Source organism: Mauremys mutica, chromosome 2 (assembly GCF_020497125.1).
Source record: "Mauremys mutica isolate MM-2020 ecotype Southern chromosome 2, ASM2049712v1, whole genome shotgun sequence".
Taxonomy (NCBI): domain Eukaryota; kingdom Metazoa; phylum Chordata; order Testudines; family Geoemydidae; genus Mauremys; species Mauremys mutica.
Window position 1 is genome coordinate 247213828 of NC_059073.1, and position 9410 is coordinate 247223237.

The window sequence follows — 9410 nt, forward strand, 5'->3', positions numbered from 1 at the left end:
AGCGGAGGCGGGACGATGGGGCCGGCAGGGCGGGAGGGGGGAGGAGGAGGATGGGGCCGGCAGGGGGGAGGAGAAGGGGGCTGGCCGGGGGGAGGATGGGCCCAGCAGTGCGGGAGGGGGGAGGAGGAGGATGGGCCGGCAGGGCGGGAGGAACGGAGGCTGGGAGGGGGGAGGCAGAGGAGGGGGCCGGCAGTGCGGAGCGGAGGCGGGACGATGGGCCCAGCAGGGCGGGAGGGGGGAGGAGGAGGATGGGGCCGGCAGGGCGGGAGGGGGGAGGAGAATGGGGCTGGCCGGGGGGGAGGATGGGCCCAGCAGGGCGGGAGGGGGGAGGAGGACGATGGGGCCGGCAGTGCGGAGCGGAGGCGGGACGATGGGGCCGGGAGGCGGGGAAAGCGGCCAGGGCGCTGTATGGGGAAGTCTATAGTGGTGTATGGGGAGCGGGTGGGGGAGATAGTGACTCGGACGAGCCGGCGGACGCCGTTATTACGCATGCGCCGTTCCTCTCGCTGATTCCGCCAGCATCCCGTCATGCCCCACGGGGCAGTCGAGACGTAGCCTCCCAGCCAGCTCGGACGCTAGAGCGGCAGCGGCAGGCCGACCATGTCCGAGAAGAAGCAGCCCGTGGACCTGGGGCTCCTGGAGGAGGATGACGAGTTCGAGGAGTTCCCGGCGGAAGGTGACGGCGGCGGCGGCCCGAGGCTGGCGCTAGGGCGGTGGGTGGGGAGGCCCGTGTGGCCGGGCTGCGCGAGCGGGGGGCAGGCTCGGCCCCGACCGGTCTGAGCCCGCGAGGGGTGGGGAGAGCGCTCCCCCCTCCCTGGGTCGCCGGGCCCGTGGGCCGAGCCCCTCACGCGGGCTGCCCGGCCCCATGGGCACTAAGGGGGCGCCTCGAGCAGCCGGCGCCTCTCGCTGGGAGCCGGCCCGCGGCTTGCCGCGCGACCGACCGGGGGGCGTCCGATTGCAGCAAAAAAAGAAAAACCCACCGCCACCTGTTATTGGCCAACTTCTTAACCGGAATAACTCTGTGAACTCGGGCTAATCTGCCTGTCATGCTTAGAGGCCGGTTTATTCTGCCAGATCCTGAACCGGTATCACAGTACTGTCTGTGCATGTTAAACTCTGGAAAACTTATCGTTGCTTATGAATATTTTAAGTTTATTAGGGAATAACGCAAGACACACCTGTCATGCATGCAGCTATATTTGGTGAAAGGCGTTCTTGAGCCTGCACTTGCATTTTATCTAATTAGAAAGTGTGGCTATCATGGTCAATTTATATTTAATAAACTTTGTTGCTGAAGAAATTCATCAACATTCCAAATAGAGATCCTCAGGGCTACAACAGAGATATGAAGAACATAGGGAAAGGGGGAAATGATATATTGGTAGTTAACTTACAGTTGTTGGGAAGAATGCCCATTTTTTCACAGAAGCAAAAATCGGAGTAATTCAGCAGCTCCCCCCAACCCCCACCCAGCAGGTACTTAAAGATGTAGAAGCAAGTGATGTAATGATTAGTCTTTCTCCATATTTGTAATCCAGTCTATAATAGCTGCAAAGTAAATCTTTCGTTAAAAAGGTATTGTTCTCATTGCTGCGCACAAGTCAGGGCACTATAACCTTTCTTTTGTTGTTTAAGTTTTTGCTACAACTTCCCCTGTATACCTGAACTAATTTGTTTCATGTTTCTGGACTTCATTAGAACTGTTTGATTTTGCCATTATGCACAAAATGATTAAGAACAAATACTAAGAAAAAATTCCTAGTTCCAGACAAACCAGATTAATAAATGTGAGGAAGGGAGTGAGGGATGTAAAATGGGGTAATGTGGGAAGGTAATAAAAGGACTCAATTACAGTAGTGGATAGCAGCTTTATCTTAAAGACTAAATGTTGACACACAAACTCTACTGCTTTTTTGATAGTTACAAAGCTAGTGAATAAAGGGAATACGTGTCCTTTCTGGATTTTACTAAAGCATTTTATATGTGCAAAGACACAGAATTATAAATAAGGAACTTTCCCTTACAGTCTGGTAAATAAAAATGTCCTGCCCTAGGTTTAATCTTGAAAGTCTTCAGAATAGGGCATGATTGTCAATTTCCTTCAAGCCCTTACAAGTTTTATTGGTTAAAGGGATGGCTTGTATTAGTGAATGAAGGGAATTGCTGATGGAGTAATCAAACTGGGGTCCGCAAGGGTACTCCAAGGAGTCCAGAGGCCCTGCTGATCAACTTCTCCCCCTCCCTCCCAGTGCCTCCTGCACACTGGGAAACAGCTGTTCAGCACCATGCAGGAGGCGCTGGGAGGGAGGGGGAGGAGCGGGGATGGGGCGCTCTCAGGGGAGGGGGTGAAATCATGTCCGGGGCCACTAGCCTTACTGATCAACTCCTCCCTCTTCCTCCCAGTGCCTCCTGCATGCCAGGGAACAACTGTTCAGTGGCATGCAGGAGGCACTGGGTGGGAGAGGAGTGGGGATGGGGTGCACAACATGAAACAAATGAGTTCAGGTACACAGGTGGGGACGGGGTGCGCTTGGGGGAGAGGACGGGGAAGAGTAGGGGCAAGGGTGGAGCAGGGGCAGGAAGAGGTGGGATGGGGTCTTGGGGGAAGGGGTGGAGTGAGGGCAGGACCAAGAGCTGAGTGGAGGGGCTTGGGGGTCCACAAATTTTTTTAAATAAAAATGGGGGCTATCGGGTTACTAAAAATTAAGAACCGCTGGTGTAGATCATGGTGGGTAGGGATGTTCACAGTATTTGCTATGCTGTCTTATCTTCCTTGTACTTGAATAGCTTTATGAGTTCCAGATGTATCAAATAAGCTTTGTCAAATATAGTAGTTCCAGTTAGAAAGAGAAGCATGTTATTGTAATTGTTGTATTAACTGGTTAGATGAACTGAGAAGATAATAGGAGGCTTGTTTAGAGAAAACATCTGGGAGGGAAAAAGGAAGGCGTCTTACTACTTGATCTTCCCCTCCCCCGTTAAGTGTGAATTAAATGATCGGGATGGTGGGGAATCTATGCACTATAAATATTGAACCAGACAAATATGGCCACTAAAAATGAATGTTTCAGATTTTATTTCTGAAAGTCTCAAACCACACTCTCACACAGGGAGAAAACTAGGATTTGGTGGACCTTTCTGAATACTTGAGTTTTCCTGTATCTCTGCAATAACCTGAACTGACCTTCCTTGAAATCCTCTTTAACTGCCACAGTAGAAAAAGAACCAGATATCAGAACCTGGCTCTGATAAATTTGAGAAAACAATATAATGGAAAAATCAAAACATCTCAAATGTAAGAATGAGGGTGGTTATTTGGGTACCACATTGTCCTCCTTAGATTATGGTAATATACCTATAAACCAAATGAGGGTGAAATCCTCTTACTGAATGTGGATATACTATTTGTTAAACATCCTAAGTTATAAGAAATTCTGAAAATGTTTCATACAGGACATTAGTATTTTTATCAAAGAAGTAACTCCAGACTCTCCTTCAGTTTGTGATTGAAGTTTGATGTAGATGTTAACTATTGAAATACATTTTAAAAATCATTCTTAATATATTGTCTGCTGATTAAGCACTAAAGGCTTCTTGATGTAGCTTGCAAAAAAAACCCAAAACCACCCCAACCTATAAAGCAGTCATTAAACCTTCCAGTAAGATATTGGTGTTGAGATATCATAAAGAGTGTTCAGAACTACTATCTGAGTATTTTCTTTTTATTGCTTAATCAAAAATAATTGGATAAATATTTGTTTGAGATCATTTTAGTAAAAGTTTTTATAAACTGTGAATCTTCCAAGTTATACTACTTCTCTATGCAGCAATACATGTTAGAGTTCTGTTACGTCTAATGCAGGGAAATTAGGTAATGAAAACTTGTGTTAAATCATAACAAAAATTATATTACACAAGCATTCTTTACTTCTTTAATTCCTATTTCAACTCAGTTTCAAGAAATAATTATACCAAAATTTTAGGTATCTGAAACAGATGTTTTCTATCTTTATGGAGTGTTTCATTTCAAGTTTAGTATGATATGATGTATGGTATAATATGAATTGGTCACTTTTGACTTCTGTGATCCTTTTCAGTGGTATAAAATCATATGGCTTTTGGTATTGTAGAGCTGAGTACAAAAACCTATTTTGTCTTCATTTTTGAAGTGTAGAACACATGACGCAGTGATCAGAATATTAAAATACTTTTCTAAGACTCCCATCACGACTAGTTTGTCAAAATAGATTTTGTAACTTTAGTTTATAGTAATAATACTTAATGGTAGTTGACTCTCAAAAACATTTTTGATACTTCCAAATCCCAGATAATGCTATATCATTTTTTACTTTTATCCAGTCACAGGCATATAATGTAACTGGAATAATAACTTCAGTACACAAGCTTAGTATATAGTGTCAACATACAAATAGTTTAAAGTCTTGTAGCTACAGGAATAAGAGCATAATTTAGGCTTTTTTTATCACTTTCATCTGTTTTTCACCCACTTTAATGTGGAAGACATCTTAGCCCCGCTTCTTGAAGCATGATGCGGGTTTTCATGAGTAAAGTAGTGTCAGTCTGCCTGACAACGATCCTTTTATGGTTGAACCTCTCAGAGCCATTGTGCCTGATTGTATCATCTCAAATCATTTGAGACTCTTGTCACCAATTAATATAATGCCTGAATTCTGGGTCAGTTTTTACCCTACAAAAGCACATTTTTATTTGTTATGGAATGCGTATGTCTTTGAAATATAAATACAGTAAATGAAATAGTTGATATAATACTATTTTATAGTCTTTGTAAGAACATTAAATTTGAATGTTAAATGTACTGTGTGTAAATAAAAATTAAATTTATTGTAAGTAGTGCTGAATTAAGGCCCTTTCCTCCCTTGTAACTCAGTTTCATTGTTTGTGAATTGAATGTGATTATCCTAGTGAAAAAGACAGTAGATTAATTAGTTTTTTCTTTTGCAGTAGTAGTAGTAGTAGTAGTAGTATTACCATAGCCCCTAGGAACCCTATCAATGGACCAGGACTGCATTGTGCAAGGCACTGTACAAATACAGTATAAACCCTCAAGGGGTTTGTGTCTCCTCTTCCCATCCCGTTTTTTCTTTCTCTAATTTCTGCAGGGTCTCCAGCCCAGCCCTTCCACATATAAAGTATGCATTCTATAGATTGTGAAGCTAAATCTTAGTCGCTTATCTTTGGCATCAAATTATTTACACGTGTGGCTGGCTAGGAATGGATACTTCTATTCCTGCAGTTCTCAAATTTTTCCATACTGTGACCACATTACAATAGGAAAAAGTTTCAGGACCTCCCTTTTCCCTATACACACACAGAGAGGAAGGGTGATTGCAACCCACCTGGATCTGTTTGTGACCCTCCCACAGTCAGTTTCCTTTTGTTATTGACTTATATGTACAATGCTATTCTGGTGGTTGCTGGAAAGCTTTGTTTTTTCTGGGTTGGTTAGAAAGCTGATTGTAAATTACGGTGGGACGCAACACATTCAAAACCGTTTGTGGGTTGGGGAGGAGCACTGCAATGTTCTCAATTTTAATATTTTTAAAACTAATATTGCCAGGTAATCTTATAAATCTGTACCATGGGCGTGAAATATGAAAAATATATTCCCTACCATGAGCCTTTTTGGTGCTTCAGGAGAACTTGCTTCACATGCAGTGCTTTGCTACTTTTCTGCATTAATAAGAGGACCAAAACCAGTTTCCAAGTGCAAGACTAGGTGACACTTCTGCCTATCATCAATGTTGCAATACTGAGCAAAGCTTGCAATTTACTTTTCTGGTTATCTTTACTTCTGCAGCTGTAGAATAATGCAAAACTTTGCCTATATGAAAAATAGAACTGGTAGCTTTAAAGGTGAGGGGAAGGATTAAAAATAATGTGAAGCTACTTATTGTATAACTATAGTTGCATACCCTTCTTGTTTTAGTTTCAGATTTTCTACTACATAAGTTACTTGTAATTTCACTATTTTGTATAAGAAGAAATAGAAGGTCTAAATGGATTGAGTAAAGGAGTTTTTTTGAGTTTTCTTGGCAATAAAAGCACTCAACATTTAAAGTTAATATTTTCATGCAACCCTGAGGAATTGCAGACTTTCTAAAAGTCTTTAGACATATTAATGGAAACCAGGTAACATGTTACCTTCTATATTTGTGCTATATTGTTACAGATCTTCTATGAGTGATCTTTTTTTAATTAATATCCACATTATGGACAAATAATCCTGGAATCCAGAACATTAATCTTATAGTACAACATAAAAGATTTAGACTTTGTCTGTTTTCTGTCCTTAGACTGGGCTGGTTTAGATGAAGACGAAGATGCACATGTCTGGGAAGACAATTGGGATGATGACAATGTAGAAGATGACTTCTCCAATCAGTTAAGGTAATCTTGGAGTTTAATTTACAGTTAGAAGTTTAACAGAAATCTTTCAGTCTGTAGTTTTTAGTTGGGTGGAATCTGTGACTTTAAAAAAATGTTCAGTTTAAAAAAAATAATTTTCGAAAGAAAAACCTGAGTAAATCTCTACTTAATTGCCCCAAAGAGTTTTTTAAAAGCAGCATTTGCTGTCATAACTCAACAAGCCTTACTACTGGTGACCAGCCTCTGTACTTTAGTGTCAATGCTATAAACACTGAAATAACCCTCAGTTACCTCTCAGTGTGTGTGTGTTGATTAGAGTGCGGTAGGAAACAGCTTTCTCATCCTGTAAAATTTTACAGGATTTCAAAAACTTTCCATTCTGAATTGAGAAACCTTTCTAGACAAAAGACTTGTCAATACTGAGATGTTCCCACAAAAAGTTTCCTTGTAATGAGGAGTTGTCTTCCGCAAAGAGCCATTAAGTGAAGCAATTCCTGGCCAGTTCTACTGGCAGTCATAGACTTTATTACAGGGGAGGAAATTACCGAAGTAAATTTTTAAAATATAAAAATATCTATGGGCAGGAGCTGAGCACTTCTAATCCAGTTGTTTAACCCTCCTTTCTGTAGGTCACTTAGTTTCAGTTAATCTTTTACTGATGCCTAACTATAATTTAGTTATAATTATATATATAATTTATGGGGGGAGGGATAGCTCAGTGGTTTGAGCATTGGCCTGCTAAACCCAGGGTTGTGAGTTCAATCCTTGAGGCCACTTAGGGATCTGGGGCAAAAATTGGTCCTGCTAGTGAAGGCAGGGGGCTGGACTCGATGACCTTTCAAGGTCCCTTCCAGTTCTAGGAGATTGATATATCTCCAATTATTACCTTTTATTACCTAATTTGAGTTTGAATCATCAATACAAACTTGTGCTTTGTCACTAATCCCTTCATACATTGTACACACAACCAAATATCTGTAATGTAGCCTGATTTGAAACAGTTACTGAACTGACTCCCTGGTTTTTAGACACAAAGTTAAGGTGACCCTCAGGTAGTGGGTTTCAATGTAAATCCTGTTTGTGTAATTGCTTATTGTCAAGTTGAAAAGTAGTTTCAAGTTAATTGCAGGTCTTAAATATATTACCACTCTAAAGACTGTGTATGTCAACAGTATTACAGGAATCCTCAAAGTGTGGCAGAAAATTCTGTATGAGAAGGTTCAATACATGACACCTTGGACTGTGAACACTACACCTTAATTACATCTTTTAGTAAAGTATTCATAATCTGTCCTCATCTCTGTATTTAAATTAAAGACTCCAGTCTGAGGTTGGAACAGCATTCCTCTACCACAATCCACTGACTATCCCTGTTATGTTTAAGCCATCCTGAAATACAGCTGACTTGAGTGTCCTAAAAATAAATCTTATATTTTAGTAATGAAAATCCATCCTTGCTCCTGGTTTGGGTCAACAAAGATTGATTGATTCATTCTGTGTATTCAGATAACCTCCTTATCTAAACTATCACAATTATTCATCAGTCAAAACAAGTTGGGTGGAAGTCATGCCTGTGTAAGAACTGCAGAATCAGAACTTTTGTGTTCATTTGGGCTCTGATTCAAAGTATAAACACACACCTAATTTTAAGCATGTATAATCCTATTGAAGTCAGTGGGACTACGTGCAAGATTAAGGACCTTTTATATATTAAGAATCAAAGATGCTATACTGATGAGTGCAGTATCAAAACTCGTTAAGTTTTTGCTTTGCAAAAATAATTTTAGCTTTGTTCCTAGATGGTTGGCCTTCTTTTAAAATAAATAAATAAAAATATGCACCAGTAACAGAGTTAATTGTGCATAAGGAAGTCTGGTGAAGTTACCCACGTGAAACCTATATACTGCATTATCATTTCTAATGAAGTTTTATTGACTTAAAATGGGTGAAAGAAAGCACCTCCCTGATTTAATCAATAAGGAGTGAGGACCATAATTGAACAAGCCTTTGAATTTTTATCTGGGGTTCATATCCATGTTGAAAAGAGTGACTAAGCTGAAATCTAGAAGGGATGTAAAGCAAGTGAGGCCAAATGTGAATTATTATACTTTTTATTTGTCCTTTTGTATCAAAAGTGACAGTAGCGTATTAGTATTGTTTTCTTACCATATAATATTTAGGTTCTTGATTAACATTTGTCATGGTTTAAAGAGCTTTGCAAATATCTGACAATATTTTATTGTGCCTCAGTCATACTTCTGGTTCTTATTTTTATACAGAGCTGAACTAGAAAAACATGGATACAAGATGGAGACCTCATAGTTTTCAGTGAAGATGGAATAATCTAAAATTGAACTGTAGATTGAATTGTTGAAAAAAGAAGACAGGCTGGGACATGAGATGATACATTCAATCCATTATCAGTTTGCATTGATTTATTTTGGTTTTGTATAAATAATAAAAATTTTAATCTAAACCCTTTTATATATCCAGTATTTTTTTAGCCTCTGTTTTATTGATGAGATATTTAAAAAAAAAAATCAATCCTTGTGATTTGTGCAGCTGTGTTCATGGTTTCTTATATGATGATGCTGATAATCTTTAAATAGCTGAAGCCTATCCCATTAAAATCAATAGGAACAAAATAAGCATCAGTAAGAACAGAATTGAAAAATAGCAGACCCTTTGTCTTGGGTGGATATAGACAAGATGCAAATGCAAGACGGAAATGCATTTAAAATTTCTGTTATATTCCAACAAAATGTGACTAAAATATATGAAAGCAATGTGTGTAGGCAGGGGGAATGAATACAGGATTAACAAATATTAATCTGTTAAAATATTTTAAGATTAATTTAAAAACATGTAATTTTTCTTTAGTTAATATGCTGGTGAGAGCTAGTTTGATAGCCCTGAAAGATAAAGGCCTCTCTAATCTAGAGGTAAGAACAATACAGAAAACCGAAGTGCACACTCCTCCAGCCGTGTTAGAGAGAGGACTT

At 40.2% G+C, this 9410-nt stretch overlaps 1 protein-coding gene across 1 annotated transcript; it reads left to right on the plus strand.

Annotated features, from left to right (window-relative positions):
* The first annotated feature begins 502 nt into the window (after nucleotides 1–502).
* Nucleotides 503–8884, plus strand: SEM1 (SEM1 26S proteasome subunit). The gene is made up of 3 exons (XM_045002937.1): nucleotides 503–676; nucleotides 6336–6429; nucleotides 8688–8884. The coding sequence occupies exons 1-3, from the start codon at nucleotides 601–603 to the stop codon at nucleotides 8728–8730; spliced, it is 213 nt and encodes a 70-aa protein (XP_044858872.1). The 5' UTR covers nucleotides 503–600; the 3' UTR covers nucleotides 8731–8884.
* The last annotated feature ends 526 nt before the right edge of the window (nucleotides 8885–9410 follow it).

Bases quoted from the DNA above. Each gene is read 5' to 3' on its own strand.
- SEM1 (XM_045002937.1), top strand. From the start codon at position 601: ATGTCCGAGAAGAAGCAGCCCGTGGACCTGGGGCTCCTGGAGGAGGAT. The intron at 677-6,335 runs GTGACGGCGGCG...TTCTGTCCTTAG, and splicing joins CGAGGAGTTCCCGGCGGAAG to ACTGGGCTGGTTTAGATGAA. The intron at 6,430-8,687 runs GTAATCTTGGAG...ATTTTTATACAG, and splicing joins GACTTCTCCAATCAGTTAAG to AGCTGAACTAGAAAAACATG.